General features: G+C 45.1%; 2 protein-coding genes across 12 annotated transcripts in view; one reads left to right on the top strand and one right to left on the bottom strand.

Annotated features, from left to right (window-relative positions):
- The window catches only part of TTLL5 (tubulin tyrosine ligase like 5), a 136,599-nt gene extending 123,493 nt beyond the window's left edge, over nucleotides 1-13,106 (bottom strand). For all 10 annotated transcript variants that reach the window (XR_012623305.1, XM_074824767.1, XM_074824772.1 and 7 more), the window contains exons 1-9: nucleotides 13,026-13,106; nucleotides 12,313-12,479; nucleotides 9,691-9,800; nucleotides 7,714-7,796; nucleotides 6,771-6,877; nucleotides 6,096-6,226; nucleotides 5,453-5,535; nucleotides 3,377-3,446; nucleotides 2,998-3,082 (exon numbers count right to left, since the gene is read on the bottom strand). Coding sequence is in view for 9 of the 10 variants with exons in the window: in XM_074824767.1 (XP_074680868.1) it covers nucleotides 2,998-3,082; nucleotides 3,377-3,446; nucleotides 5,453-5,535; nucleotides 6,096-6,226; nucleotides 6,771-6,877; nucleotides 7,714-7,796; nucleotides 9,691-9,800; nucleotides 12,313-12,392 (749 nt within the window). In the remaining variant the exon portion in view is untranslated. The remainder of the gene's footprint in view (nucleotides 1-2,997; nucleotides 3,083-3,376; nucleotides 3,447-5,452; nucleotides 5,536-6,095; nucleotides 6,227-6,770; nucleotides 6,878-7,713; nucleotides 7,797-9,690; nucleotides 9,801-12,312; nucleotides 12,480-13,025) is intronic.
- Nucleotides 13,107-13,204: 98 nt separating this feature from the next.
- On the top strand, nucleotides 13,205-15,878 carry ERG28 (ergosterol biosynthesis 28 homolog). Of its 2 annotated transcripts, XM_074824765.1 has the most exons (4): nucleotides 13,213-13,622; nucleotides 13,809-13,899; nucleotides 15,052-15,170; nucleotides 15,342-15,878. In XM_074824765.1, the coding sequence occupies exons 1-4, from the start codon at nucleotides 13,490-13,492 to the stop codon at nucleotides 15,419-15,421; spliced, it is 423 nt and encodes a 140-aa protein (XP_074680866.1). In that variant the 5' UTR covers nucleotides 13,213-13,489; the 3' UTR covers nucleotides 15,422-15,878. The 2 variants fall into 2 exon arrangements, with proteins under 2 accessions (XP_074680867.1, XP_074680866.1); XM_074824766.1 differs by lacking the exon at nucleotides 15,052-15,170 and having other exon boundaries at nucleotides 13,205-13,622.
- Nucleotides 15,879-16,148: the final 270 nt, after the last annotated feature.

The following is a 16,148-nucleotide window of genomic DNA, read 5'->3' as shown; positions in this document are numbered from 1 at the left end:
CCTGTACATATTTTTCACTTGTCATGTATGTGGACACCACATGCTCTAGATTATCAAATAGTTTAAACGTGTAAGACTTAAGGATTTCAGAACACTGAAAAGTGATTTTCAAGTATTACTACCACATGGGATCTTACCAAGATGGAGAGTCCAGAATTGTTGAGACTGATGCTTCTGGATGGATACCCAGAAAGAAAACTTAAGTTATTTGCTCAGGGTTGACTACAACACTGTTTCAAGCTCTGAATGTCAAAAGAACAAAGAAATTCAGACAGCCAGCATCCAGGTTATTACACTGGCTCACAAATTCAAAGAAATCAGATCACTCTTTCAAGAGACCTTTTACCTAGGATAACCCAGGTAATCTACAGTCTTGCTACCAGTAGGAGCTCCCAGACTATTATCTTCCAGGAAGGTATTTCCAGGCACATGAAGGATAAAACAATTATTGGGAACAGCAAGCACAAATTTTCTGAGAGCATATCACATCTGATGTCTCCTGATTGCCTTTTAGGATGACATAAATGGTTCTGGGGACAAAGAGAGAGCAGTGGATGGCATGGCTCAAGACCTGAGCACTCAGATGGCCCCTATAAAGGTAGAGGAATCGGCTAACAGAAGTCTCATGAACTTTAGCAAAAGCAAATGCAAAACTCTTGCACTTGGGAGGAATAACCCTGATCAACAGTACAGGCTGGGTGGGTAGAAAGCAGCTCTGCAGAACCGACAGGGAGTCCTGGTGGACAACAAGCTGAACGTGAATTAGCAGTTTGTCTTTGCAACAATGAAGGCTAACTACATGCTGGGCTGTATCAACATGAGTGTAGCCAGTAGGTTGAGGGAAGTGATTAGTGCCTCTTACTTGTGAGTGCTTAGCAAGCACTGGACGCACATCTGGAACACCATGTCCAGTTATGAGGCCCCCAGTACAAGTAGAAGTATTGACTAAGTGGTGCGAGTTTGGCAGAGAGCTATTAAATGGGCTGAAAAACATGATGTACAAGGAGAAGCCGAGGAGAAAAGGACTGTTTAGCCTGCAGGTAAGACGACTAATAATAGATCTAACTGCTGTGTTCAACTCCTTAATGCATAGCTATAAAGACAGACTTTTCCCAAAGGTGCACAGCAGAAGGACAAGAGGCAACAATCAAACTGCAACAAGGGAAATTCTGATTAGATATAAAAAACACATACATTCACAGTGAGAATAGTCAAACATTGGACAGGTGGTCAGGAAAGACAATGGAATCTTCATTCTTAGAAGATACTCAAAATCTTACGGTATATGGCCACAGAGCAGCTGCCCAAACTTTGAAGAAGGTCTTGTCTTGAGAAGGAGGTTGAACTAAAAACTTCCAGACTACCCTTCCTACCAAATAATTTGATGATTTTATCTTAAGGGATTCACTAGAACTGTCTGACCAGTGTATTTCAGTGAAAAGAATATACTTGTTTCCTTCTTCATTTCCTTCCCTAGACCTCTAATATGACCAGAATTGTTAAAAAAACAAATAGCATACACATCCCTACATACACTTCCCCCCAAGCAAAACATGTTACTCTGCTGTCATAGACAAAAATGCCATCTATCATGGAACTGGCATGCTTGCCCCCAGAGTAGAACACTTGTCTCTTACACAGACGGATTTTTCCAGAAATAAACGCCTTTGTTACAGTAAGATTAGCAGAACTACCTTTAAGACATTAATGATGGTTCAAATCCTATTTTGGAGGCCTGCTATGCACTGCCCATTTTCAGAACATCCTAGAAATCTACTTATATATTCCCAATCAATGATCTTGTTTCCCTCTTCACTTTCCAATAACATGCAATATTAGCAACTACAAATTTAATTGCTGATTCCCAAGAGAAAAGCCTTGCATGCCAGGCATGTTTAAGGCTCCTTTTCTAAAGTGAATATAGTTGTCAAATTTTATACTGACCAAGATGAGCTACCCCTTCCTGCCTCCCTTTAGGGAAACAATCTGTTCACATTATCTTTGCAGGCAGAGGCACATCACACCTGAAGGGAATCTGGTCATCAATTTAAAGGAGGATATTTCTTGTGGGATCATTATTAACACATCCTTTTGGATTCAGTATCTGCTTTGGATAAAGATAAATTGGATTGAGTATCTGCCTAAGTCAGAGCCATGCAGGCTTGAACCCTGGAGATGTTCTTTCTGGGTATGTCAGATGTGCTTATCTAACAGATTCAGCATTGCTTAAAACTGTTGCAGAAGACAGTCCTATGATGCTTTCTTCTCTAACACTACTACAGTTAAGTTTCTGGTCTGTTGGAAATTCAGAGTGGTAATTATTTCAAAATTATTCGTTACTATAGACAGGTATTTAGCTAAACTTTTGTGATGAAGAGCAACAGGTATTTTTTGGTAGATAAGATTCCCAGGAGGAACACTTAAGTATCTTTCATGACTTACATGGAAAAGAAAATTGACACCTTGCAGGGTAAAAACAGTGAACTAGTCTAAACCTACTTATTTGATACTGTAGAAAATACAAATACTGACCTAAAATTTAGAAGAGCAGTTGAAATTATTAAAACAAAGGCCAACACAGCCAACAACAGGTCTCCAACTGCTTTTGTCATTATGATTAAACAGAAATTGAGAAAGTTTAGATTCCTTTCATCTTGGAGAATGGAGAAGGGGCACAAAGAGTCCAAAGAGGTTTAAAGAACCTGGTCTTGAGAATGAACATACCAGTGATGGTGTGTGTGGCCATTCAACACTTAAGAGTTGAAAACTTGCTTTAGTTATTACATATGTAATAAAGTCCCCCAAGTAAAGATCCTGTATTCTATATAAAGAAAACTGATGGGACATAGGGAGTTCTTCAGAGTTTAAATATATGATACTTCATCACGCTAACTGGCACGTCCCTCATTTGCTATTGTGTCAGGAGTACAGAGGCAAGCCAAGACACTTCTGGACCACCAAGTGCAGGTACACTGAGAAAGAAGAAACCTCCCCTACCTGGCCAATCCCTCCTCGTAGAGATAGATGACAAGCGGATCGTAGGATGTAACCAGAACATAGAGGCGCACATCGAATTTGAAATCTGAAATACAGTTGTCAAGGGTCAGTAACTGCAAATATTTCTCAGGCATCATATCCAGTTGAGGAATTTCAACAGACCCTGAGAGCAATAAACCATTATCTGCTGCTGACATAGGTGCCTGAAGGTTTCCCAGTTTAAAAACTTCCGGATTTTAAGGAATTCTCTAGTTATATTTTTCCAGTACTAGAGGAAGATAGAACACTCAATTATTCAACTAAACTCCTGCAAAGGTTGCAGAGATCCTCGGGTGTGGGATTGGGGGAAAAGAGAAAAGCAATTCCTAAGCACACTCACCATCTATGAGCAGGGGGTTGCTGATGTAACGAGAAACCAGGATGTTGTCTTCCAGGACAATCTGGTTTGGCTACAGAAGAACAGAGAATGCAAGAGTGAGAAAAGAGGAGGCTTAAGGAATAAGAAGATGACTAGATCAAACCCACCATTTTTTTACGGCCTTCCCCTCCTAAAGCCACTCTGTACCAATAATTATGTCTGGGGAGGGAGGAAACAAAAACAAAATGAAAAAAACACTGTCAGTCACAACATACTTAGGGGAATTAAATGCTAACCAGAAGCCTGGCAATGATTACATTGCCAAAAAAACTGCCCACTGAACCTTCCAGTTAAGTGCTCTTTCGAGTAGAATACAGATTTAGCAGCCACATGGCAATGATGTAAAATAGGCAGGAAAAAACCACATTTAAGAAGTGACTGTCATTCCGTTTGCTTCTCAAGTGTTTAACCAAACACATGGAGGAGGGGTTTAAAAGACACTGGAAGGAGTATGTAACTACAGTTGGTGAGGAAGTCGCAAGTGAAGAAAATGACTCCTCAATTTGTGATCTTTATAGCTAGATCCTGGGCTGGTATCCAACCTCTTTGCCTACATGAGTAAATACCTTCTAGTGAGGTTCACAGCAGGGGCTACTGTACTAGGAAGACACTACCCTTGTAGCTCAGAACAGAAAGCTCTATCTATGACAAATATACATCACAAAGTCATGGGATCTGTTGAAAAAGCTTTTACTTTTTGCTGCATGCAAGCCTCTCTCTTATAACCAGTTTTAACTACTCATACAGTTTCTTGCAAAACATTTTCTTGCCTTCAGTTTGCAAAAGAGCCAAGAGAACCCCATTATCCTGCCTTTATTCAATTTTGCATGTATTCAGCATATCACCAGCATCATGAGCAGGAAGCCTAGGCATAGAGTGTACATATACAACGTGAGGGAACAAGCTCAACTTCCCTCAGCACATTAACAAAAGTGACAGCCTGTTTTATTATGGATCAGAGAAATTCAAAGGGTTTTTGTTTTGTTGGTGGTTTTTTTGTGATGAGATTCTAGAAGACACTCACTTAATGGCACCACACTGAAGGAAACTGAAGTCTTTGGGCCAAACTAGCTGAAGTGTTTCTGGAACAGATATACTCAAAGGGAGATTGGTCCCAGAAGGGTCTTTTCCCCGGTTCATGGCCAACTGCCATATAAGCCTGAGCTCGTTCCTCTCTTTCAAGCAAAGAAAAAGCTGAGTGCAGCTCTGGAAATACTTACCTCATACACTTGGCGAATTGCTCCCTTATTTTATGGGAAATGATCCAAGCAGAGAACAGATGAGGCAGCATGACCCTTTCAGTGCAGGGGAGGCTAAAGGGGTTTGAGTAAGTGAAAACAAAATGACTCACCAGTCAGTTTTGCTGCTGAGAATATTTATTGGAATCCCCTCATGTGCTTGGCACCTGCCCAGATGTATTTGTTACCTGTGACAACCTAACTCCCTGCAAAGCCCAAAAAGGGCAAAAGACACTATAACCAGCACAACTGAATTCACAGAACCATCCCCATTACACCTCAGTAAGGACACACTGGTATTTAGATAACACAGCTTGATATACATTGATACACATGCTGCTGTATCACATAAGGTTTCCTTTTAACTGTTCTTTTCCAGCAGGAAGAGGGAGACAAGGGGACTGTTTGAGGACTGTTTAGGTCACACAGGGAAACAATTAAGGAGAGTTCTGGGAACCTTCCCAAGGCCAGCCTACCGTCAGCCACAAGGAGAGCATGAAGCAGCACTGCTTCCCAATGTGTCTCAGGGAGTACGAACTTGCTCCTAATAAGCGAAGACTTGAAAGCAGGTTGCAAGGTAAGCACAGCATACAAAGAAACAGACTGCTTTTGGTTACGCAGCATAGGCCCAGGCAGGTTTTGCCAGCTGCTCAGGACTGTTGAACTGCTCAGCAATGTATGGCTGAAATCCGGAGCAGGGCCAGTGTCTGGTTAAGATGTTTCCATGACCCTTGCCTGGAAGCTGGCATAATTTTGCAGACAGTGTTACTAAAGAGCAGTCCTTTTGCTGAACACTTACATTGTTTATCAGGTAGACACCTCGACCCCTGGAAGAGGCCACAGGCTTCACTATCCATGGGCCTCTGTCCTTAGAATAGGTATCTGGTTAAAAGAAAACAGCACAAGTCTGAAACACGTCTTCCATTTTGCTTATTTACAGAGGACCAAGAATCAGGAATGATGTCTACAATAAAAGCTTTAGAAAACTCTGTGAGATCAAAGTCTACTTTTTCAATGTCCTATTTTACCCATTGGGACTCACTGCAACTATTATGGCCCCTCCCTGAAGCCCCTCCTGCTGCTCCAATAGATTCATTTCTCTGCCCTATGCCTCCCTTTGGCACTTCTCTCTTCAGTACTTCCAGATATTAGTCCATGATACTGTGAAGTTGATCATCAACAACACTGCACAAAAAAAAGCTCAGTTCTGGAGCCTTAAGTCCACATCAGCTTCCTGAGGACTTAGGCAGGCATGGAGTAAACAGCAGAGTAGAAATTATATAAAAAAATCATGTGGGCCTTTTCCACCATCTTTCCAGCTTCCTCTAATTTTGTTGCCTTAACCACTGGCATGATCAAGAGGTTGGAATATTAAAAGTAATTCCCTTCACCCCACACAGTTATTTTGCTTTAGGTCTGGGCATCATCAGCCATTCACTTACTGCAGAAGTCCTGGTACTCTGTTGGGAGGATAAAGGTCTGAGGTAAGATATGGAATGTCTTGAATCCATGGGCCAGCTGCATACGACTGACATTCTTGTACAGTCTGTCCTTTCGTGTCAGTTCATACGACCTGAAGTCCCAAAACAAGAGACTATTTTTTCCCCACATAAAAAACCCCACATTACAGCAACCCTTCATCCTAGTTACTAAAGCATCTGTAGATGTCAGATGTCTAAACCTGCAACTACTCTTCAGTTTTACTGTCCCTGTCCTACAGCTGTATTAATATCCATCCTCATTTGTAGCACCTCTTGCAATTCCCAAGACAGACTGAAGCACAGCCAACCGTTATAATAGTGTTTGTAAACTTTAGCAGGTAGCATATAACTAACTCTGTAACTAAGAACCCAAAGACCCAAATACTTTACTTATACCACCAAATAAAGAAAAAATAAAAAAACCCAGTATTTGGACTATAGACAAGTGCTTCAACTCACATACTATCTCCTCAAAACCCTGAAGACCATTTAGAATGAAGACAGCATGTGGTGCAGGCCCAGTGCGTTGGGACTTTACAGTATTATGTATACTCTATCTTTTTTAGAGCTATCTATGTTCAGATTTTTGCAAACCATCACAAAGATATTCAGCTGAACGTGATATCAAGGCCTTACCTAGGAAAATGATTGACTTTCTGAATATCTGTAAGGGAACGCAGCAAGTAGGGCTTCAAGTGTGATCCTGTCCACATGAGATTATAATCACTGCTATTAGGGTGCACCTAAAAAGCAACATAAAAACACCACACACATAAAAACATAGAACGAATGAAAAGCACCACTTTTCCTACAGACTCTGACCTTATGTCTATGAGACCAAAGCAATTCTAGTTTAAGACAATCTCCTCTACTATATCCTCTAATATTAGGGCAACTCTAGCCAGACTCCTAGCCTAAGCTACTGTACAGTGGTGCTGGGAAATAACCATGTCATATTTTTCTAAACAAACTTGGGGTTTTGTTCTTTTTATAGACTGTTTAAACTCAATTTGTAAAGAATTCCAGATTTCTTCAGGAAACTTGTGAGACCAATTCCTTAACTTGGTGTTATTCAGAAGAAAATCGACCCCACATCTCAAACTGTCATTAGCTGCATATAGGACATTCTTTAGAGCAAGACAGGTGCTAGAAGAGAAACATGAAACACTACATCAATGCTTCACTGAGCTTGCAAAGGCTGAGAGATTAAATCCTTCAAATCTTCCCAAGGGTGTGAGATGACACTTTAAAAGCAAGAAGAAGAAGAAGGGAAAAACAAAACAAAACAACTTATGATGCAACTTCAGCATCCTTTTTTCCCTAATTTTGCAGACTTAAGGCTAAAGGGTGTTCCTTTGAGAGAGCAAAATCACGACATATTTCCTGTCTGACTGGCAGAGCACGTAAAAAGAACCTCAAGTGGGTCCACATCAACTTCCTGGTTCTAACCCTGCAGAGTAAAACAAACAAACCAACCAACCACAAAACAAAACACACAAAAAATCAAAAACATAATAATCATCATCACCACCACCTCCCAGCCCAGCACATAACCAGATGTGAAACTCATTGCACTCACCTCATGGAATCCATGGGCAGCGAGAATGCTTCGAACCAGACGGCTGTCCGTTCGCACAATCTTATAGGACAAGTGGTAGCGCTCTGGTAAGAGGGCAAGAGACATGATATTAGAGTCTGCACCTAGAAGAATAAATCAGAGCTATCCATGCTACCAAAGGAGTGAGAAGAGCACCATAGGACTCAGCAGAGTACAGCTGCACTTAATCCACAGTGGAGCATCCACGCAGTGGCAGCACATAACAGACAAAGGGCGACAGGAAACGCCTGTCCATCTCTTGGGGCATTAACTCCAATGATGGCACTGAACTGATTTACATCAAGCCTTAGGTACAATATTGCTGTATCACTGAACCCTATCATATCAAAATAAAACACAGGACATCCTAAAAAAAAAAAATCTGGGCATTCGTTAAGTAGCTCTTTATATAGACTGCTTTATAACACTCCACACATGATCTCAGCTCTTTCTTCTCTATTCAAGATTGGTATTCCTAGCTAAAAGCAATCATGCCATATGCCCCTCATTGACACGGCTAGCTTTTATGATACTTTTTAGATCTTGAAAACCCAAAATAAAACACAGAATTTCTGTCCGTATCTCATTCACCTGTACTGATCTTCCAATAAATAACTGCAAAAAATAGTAGGAGATAAAGTAAATAGAACAAGGAAAGAAAAAGAGAAAACCACCATCCAAGTAGAAAGTCAAAAACAAAAGCACTAAGCAGCCTTAGAGGTACAAGATAAACAGAAAGCAAGTAGCAAGACTAGAGGCCAGTTGTCATACAAAAGGATGTGACAATCCGTAAAAGAGTTCAAAGAAAGTAGAGGCAGAAATTACAAAGCTAGAATACAGAATCACTTGGAAAAGGCACTTTACAAACTGGTTCAAACTGAGAATAGAAAGACGAAGATTAGATTAAACCTCAGGAACTATGTTCTACCAATAAAAATAAGTCTAAAGAAAAGAGTAAGAAGTATCCTAATCTGCAACTGGACAAAGCTCAAGGAAATTTAACAAGTTGCACTATTCAGCAGTAGACTTGTTAAGCCACAAAGAGCCTCTGCCTCCTGAGAAAAAGCAGAAGAGACACCACACTCCAGTTAGAATACAAGTTACAATTACCATCAGCTTCTGTCACCATTTGAGTATGTTTTTAACTCACATGAAAAGGATCAGGAGTTTCCACACACAAATCACCTTCTCTACCCCTTACCCCAATGAGCCAGAGGCATTTCTGCTTTGATAGGATATTAAAAATGAGGACACCAATTACCCAAGAAAGGAAGAAGCCAGAGAAGAAAGAAGTGTCAGCATCTTCACAAAAAGAAGCTGAGTAGATTTTAACTTTTCTCCAACTCAGCACATCCAGAAGGAGCTACCAGCTGTACACACCCGCAAGTGCTAACTCTCACAATCCAGAGTGACTGTTTATAACAACTTAGCCTCTTATTTAAAGGCTCTCCCTTATTTGACACTAGACAGGTTTGGTCTCATGACTCAAGTGCTGCCAGAGCAGCAATCATTTTGCTTATGGCCTCACTCACAGTTGTGAGGCTGTAGATGCAGAGATTTGTTCTTTCCACTGTGGGGCTGGCTGCTTTATTTCCCAGTGAAACCCTCTCAAAACTCACTGCAATGATTGATTTTAAGTTCTTAGCTAGAGAGTAGTGAATTTATATTCTGGTCATAAATTCTAGCATAGCCTCCAAGTTTGATTTGCAAGCAGACAGTTCCAACTCAAAATACGTCCAATGGAGGGACAAATATAGACACTTGTCACAACCCAATGACATTACAGACATTCACCAACTGACCGAGTGTTTCTGAACATCTCAGTACTCGGAGACAAGAGAGGATTGTAATTTCCTCCCCACCACGTCCTCTTGCCCATCAGAAAGAGAAGGGAACATCCAGGTAAGAGACTTCCACCTCGTGCATTCAGACCAAAAGCTGGCACATAGCTGCACCCACCTCCAATTAGTCGGAGATAACTGTCGTTGGTCAGAATGGCTTCAGCATGAAACACCAAGACCGGGATCCGCCTGCAGCCGCCACCCGTCCACTTGATACATGGATGATCCCTGAAATGGCAAGCCAGTATAAGCAATTGCTGAGCCTCATACACACAGCAGTTACAATGAGAACATGGCAGTTCTCCATACTTGCCCATGCTTGCCCACCTAGCCTGCGGGCAGGACACGGGCTGTGGGCCTGTGGGAAAATAACAGAAGATTGGCAAGGAGGATTGTCAACACACTCAAGTGTCTTGCAGCTGGGTTGTAGAAAAATACATACATCAGTCTGATTGTTGTCTACCCTTGTGCGTTTGACAGGTACAACACCGGTGTTCAGATAACACAGGCCTGTGATAGACTGAGAGGCACTCTAAACAAACATGCTTGAGATTCCTGCCCTGCTTTGGGCAAGATCAAAGCACAGCAGTAAACTACACCTGCACAAATCCCTAAAAAAATGGCACAAACAGCAGGTTCGGTGATCCTTTAGCAAGGACTGAGCTCCATGGTGCCTGCATCCCCACCTGCATGTTTCTGCCCAGGGGCTGCTTCAGGGATCCCCTGGTTGACAATGTAGCAAGAATAAATTTACTCTTTGCATTTCAGCCGTGGTTTTGTGGTTGTTCCTGTGCCCTGCCTGTGCTGACTCACACACACTAGGCAGCCTTGGTACACAGCTATAAAGGGAATCTTCCAGATCATCCTCTTTTTGGGTTGGTCTTGCCAGTGTAAGTCAGTATCATTTGTATTTATTTTACTGAGTGTAACTTGGGACAAACCCCATGAATTTTCGCAGCTACAGTTCTCTGGATTTATAGCCTGAAAACAGGATCTATAATTCAGGATAAACCATAATTGCTGGTATCCACACAACCAGACTTTAGAATGCAGGTTCTAGTCTCCAATTCAAGAGCTGCAAGTAAGTGCATGCCGCCTGGTTGTAATCCTGGACTCTGAAGTGCACAAAAAGGCACTCATGCAGAGTTTGAGACCAGAACAGGCTTGGCAGAACACAACAGATAAATATGTGCATTTGTTCTTTTTAATTTCTGCCAGATGAAGTAGAATGCAAGCCCAGAATTCAACAACGATGCCCCCAGCCAGCCACTCAAGATACAGGTTCTGAGATACGGTGATCAGTTCTGTCCAAAACAACAAGGCTACATTGGGAACTATCATCTCCTCAGAGGAATTAAGAACACACACAAAAAAAAAATTAAGATCTACTATATAAAATCCTAAGATCACAGAAAGAAAACCTCCCTAAGCAAATAAAACTCAGACTGCTTATGACTCGCTATGCAAGGAAATGGAACCATTAAAAAGTTAACAGAAAACAGGACTGAGGGGTTGGAGAGACACATCTCTATCTACACAGACAAGAAGAAATATAAAGACAGGCAGAGATGCACAGAAGCATTTGTCTATAGAATATGCAAGAACATTGTCTACCAAAGGTTTGGAGAAACTACAGAAGACAAAACACTTCCTACACTTAGAACACAGGAACAGAGATAATAGGGCAAGTTAACCAAGTTATTACCATTATCACCCAGACAAATTAACTTCACAGCACTCACATCTGCTTCCACCACCTCTAAAGAGAAAAATTTTTAAAAAATCAGCTACTGGGGTGTAATTAGCTGGAAGGGACCCAAGAAGCTTCCAGAATTTACGCTATAGGCTAGAGCCTTATGTAAGTGGGAAATGAGCTGAGGCAACAGAAGGGGAGTTTATGTTAAGCCTGTCCTGAGGATTTGCAGTAAGGCTCAATTCTCCAGGTTACAGTTATTCATTCCTAGCATGACCCTTGGTCACTTGATGCAGACACACTGTTACAATTACATTCCAGGTGAAGGCAGTTCTGGACCTTTCCACCCAGGAGTGTCTGACAAGTCTGAGCCAACTACTTGGTATGAAGGAACATTCCTCTAAATGCCTTAAGTCTCTGCAGTTTGCAACTAGGCACTCAGTCACAACATGCACCCAAAAGAAAACAAACAGAATATATTAAAGTAGGTCCAGCTGAAACGGAAAAGGGATTCCACTCTGGGAAAGAACAAGGGAGCGACTCCTTCACAAGCAAGGATAAAAAGTTACTAAACAAAGATGGAACAAACATACACTAGCAAGTAATAAGAACTCTAGTAGTTGAGTTCTCACAAGACAGCTTTTTAAAAAGGACATAAAACACTGCGTATCAGTCTATTGCACGGTAGATTTCCATTCTCAGCAGCAAAGTAAAAACTAAAAACACTAAACAAAAGAAAGGACATATATTTCCTTCATTTTCTTAAACATCATCAAGAAAGTTCCCAGTTTAGGAACATGACAGAAAGACATCAATGAAACTACAGACTTTAGAGTAGCCAAGGAAGAGCTGCACCTCCAACCCTGATGAATATAGTGGTCTTTCAGGCTAGAAATGTAGATAGGCTGCCCTCAGGCTTAAGGCCCAAACCATCTCCCACTTTAGAGGTAGGAGGAGTGTAAGAAATGCAACTGTCTTTTCAAATTAGTACAAATCCTGCAGAAAGCACAGGGAGATAAACAGTCAAGAGGTTTTTTTCCTACTTACTCCAGCCCATCTACAACATCTTCCTCCTCCTCCGAGGATGAGCCAGTTTCCTCCAGATCTCGAGCCATCCCAACTGGCATTTCCTCTGGGAGTTTTCATACAGTTCAGTCTCAGTAGCCTCCAAGACTCCTTCCTGCGGATTCAAGGGATCTTGCAAGAGCAGTTACCTGCAGTAAGGATTAAAAGCATGAATGACAGCTGAGCAGGACAGCAAGAGAAATGAGATAACTCTCACCTCCTACCAATACATACTTCTCACAGAAGTATCAACAAGCTCGTTACAGGCTGTAAATCACCTCCTAGCCAGAGGAGTGTGGGAAGAAGCACCACCTTCCAGCACATTATTCCCCACCTGCCCGCGAGAGTCATTCAGCCGCTGAAGCGCGGCCCTGCCCTGCCCTGCCTCCGGCCGCAGAACCGCAGCGTGCTGGCCAGGCCCGGCCCGGCGGGAAACGCCTGTTTCTCCCCGGCGCCAAGACTCCCCCGCCGCCCGGGGTCAGCTAGACCCCGTAACGCTTCCACCGGCCCAGGAACAGCCCTCCGGCCCGGCCTGGCGGCTGGAGGCCAGCCTACCCCGCGGCGGCCTGCGGCGACTCCAAAACAAGCAAGAGCGGCGGGGAACGCCCGAGGGGCCACGACTCCCGCCCCGGAGCCGCCGGCCAACCGCCCCCCACCCTGAAACAACAGCTCCCTCAGCCCTCTGCTCCCCATACCTGATCCCGCATCGCCCGGCCGACGGGGCGGGCGGACACAGCGGCCCAGCAGACCCGGCCCCTCCCGCCGCTTCCCCGTTACTACAACAACCGATGGGAGATGGTCCCACCCCGTCTCCATTGCGCAGGCGCGTCCCGCCCACCCCAGTGCGCAGGCGCCACAGTCCGGCCGCGCGCCCAGCCCTTTCCCCGCCGCTTCCACCGCCTCCCTCATGGTAGGCGCGGCCAAGGAGGGGCGGGACCCCCCCCCTCGGGTGGTGAGAGATTCGATTGGCGGTGGAGACCCTCACGTCAGTGTGGTGCGTGATGGAGTGGCGCGCCCGCGGCCAATCGGAGTGCTAGGTGGCGGCGGGCGCGGGAGGGGTCCCGGCGAGACCGTGCGGCAGGTAACGGGCGGCGCCGGGCGGTGATCGCGGCCCGGTCCGGTCCGGTCCTTGCGGGCAGGTTTCGCGCCGGCCGGGAGGATGAGCCGGTTCCTGAACGTGCTGCGCAGCTGGTTGGTGATGGTGTCGGTCATCGCCGCCGGGAACACCCTGCAGAGCTTCCGCGACCACGGCTTCCTCTCGGAGAAGCTGTACACCGCCAGCCCCAGCCTCGGTAAGGGCCGCGCCGGCCGCCCCGAGGCCTGGAGGTCGTGTTCCCGCCGTGAGCCTTGGGCCCTGCTCGGGGTCCCGCCTCAGCGGCCGCTCTCGGACGTGCGCCTGCCCGGTGGGGACAGGAGCGGGGGGGTGGCAGGCGGGGCTGTGCGGGGTCTCCATGTACTTCCCCCCCTTCTTTGTGCAGTGAACGGGCTCCAGGCTCGGACCTTTGGCGTCTGGACCCTGCTGTCATCAGTGATCCGCTGTCTCTGCGCCATCGACATCCGCAACAGGACGTATGTAAAGGAGTACTGGGGGGAATCAAAACCTGTTCCTGAACTTTCTACAGGGTCGAAAGCATTCCCCCGAAAAAGCTTAAATAGCAGTGCAGGATTCATGTGTTAACTGTTGCTCCATTCTGCCTCTGTGGGGAGAGCCTGTGCATCCGAGTTCAGTCTCTTAGCTCAGGCAGAAATTGGTAGATCTAAGAATTTCTTATGTCACAAGTTCCTGAGCTCCAGCTTGGAAAGCATTTTCTGATGGCATTGCAGCTCTGCTGACAGTAAGCAACAGCTAACGCTGTGGTCTGACTGATGCTCAGTATTCCCTTCCTGTGACAGTGCATCTAAAGACTGTGGCAGGTTGAGAAGCCCCTTGCAGTGGTCTTAATCTGCTGCCTTCTTCCATACACACTTACCTGGGGCTGAGGAGAAGGCCTGAGGTGCAGCCTGACACGGTGGTGGTAGGCAGGCCATTTCTTCCTGGGGTAACAAGTATTTCTGAGAGGGATTTCCAAGCAGGCTGACTGTGGGTCAGTGCTAGACAAAACCTGTGTTGGAGGTTACTAGAACTCACTTTTTTGCCACCGCCTTACCCAGCCCTGCAGCAGAAGTCACTGTTCACTTGGCAGCACGTCCTTGGATTGCCTAGGCTTGTCTGTGGTAGGGAGGTGCAGGGACTCAATTACCTGTTTTCAGGGGGTGACCAATTACCGTGAAGCCAGTCGTTTCTCAGCTGTTCCCTTTCCACAACTGTGGCCCCTAGAGGGTAGCAGAGCACAGGTGGAAAGATGTGTTGGGTGATGCAGCCTGGAGTCAGCCAAGTCCTGTTGCCCTAGTTCTCGGCTCATCCAGTTCTCTCTTCTTTTTGTGTGCGCATATGCTTCTCACTTCACCGGTACCCTACCCTTGCTCTCTCTACCTTCAGGCTAGATAATGCCTGTGACATTCAATGCACCACTGAACACTGCCGTGTTCTCTCAGCTGTTGCCCCGGGAGCTTTAGCACCTCGCTAGGCAAGGGACCAAGCCGTCCCCATCCCCCCCCACCCCGTGCTGCCACAGTAAGGACAGACAGGACAGCATGCAGATTTGCTTCTTTTCCATTCAGCCATGCTCATGCCCATACTATAGGTTATATGATAACCTGCTTCTTTCTGCTCTCCAACAGCCTCTATTACATCACACTCTTCACCTTCTTTTTGGCACTTGTTCACTTCCTCTCTGAGGTCTTCATTTACCACACTGCAGCCTTGACAATTGGAGTTATGGCACCCCTCATGGTAGCAAGTAAGTAGAGCTCTGCATCCTCCCCCTACAAGCTCTCCTTGTTGCTATGACCCCTCCAAGAAAAACTCTGCATGGGGCTATGAGCTAAGGGCAGGGAGGGCATGGTGGGAGGAAATGCCTTGTCTCCCATCCAGCATTTTCTACACAGTTCATCTTGTATCTTCCTCACAGGTTTCTCTATTATGGGGATGTTGATTGGGCTGCAGTACCTGGAGGTAGAAGCACTGTCACAAAACAAGAAGAAAAACTGAAGCTGAAGACCCTGTGTAGATCAGCGTTGTCTCCTGTCTTCACTGCCAAACTTCCACTAAAGCTCAGCTGAACTTCTCCAGGACACCAGTCCTACTGGTGGATCAGTGTTGGACTCTGTCAATCATTCTTCATTACTACGTGTTTTTTCTTGTCCAGGCAACATTTCAACTGACTGATGTCAAAGACCAAGTCCCAGAGGAGTTCGGGTCAAAGCTCGTGGGGGACAGTTGGTGACTGCCTCCCTGGAGGATAGCAGGCAATGTCTCAGGCATGCCCAGTGCACCAAGGACTTCTCTCCCAGTGCACCTGTGGGGAGGAGGTGTAGAGCTACCCAGGATCCACTGCACACTTCGAACCAGACAGAGAGAACGAACGTGTGCTGCCCCTGGCACTGCTGTGTAACTTGCATGTGTGTGTTCCTAAGGGGCCATTTCTAATAAATGACAGAAAACTGCAGGGTGCTCTGTCTGTCTTTCTGCTACACAGCAGCAGGTAGAGGATGTACAACCTCAAAGCAAACAGTAGTTTCTACTGTATGTTGCAGGATAAATCATCTCTCTTTACAGCAAACTCACCTTTCCCTGACTCCTTCCCACAAAGTTCCATGTCTGACTGCTCACACACACACAAAGAGTTGTTGCAGCTCTTGCTTCTGCAGCATACTGGTGACAGCAAACTGCATGCATCTGTGAGCAAGGTCTGAACTACCTTTGCAGTGAGCTATAA

This window comes from Strix aluco, chromosome 4, assembly GCF_031877795.1.
Source record: "Strix aluco isolate bStrAlu1 chromosome 4, bStrAlu1.hap1, whole genome shotgun sequence".
In the NCBI taxonomy this organism is placed as follows: Eukaryota; Metazoa; Chordata; class Aves; order Strigiformes; family Strigidae; genus Strix; species Strix aluco.
The sequence above is the reverse complement of the archived record's forward strand: the minus strand, read 5'-3'. Positions and strand labels throughout refer to the sequence as shown.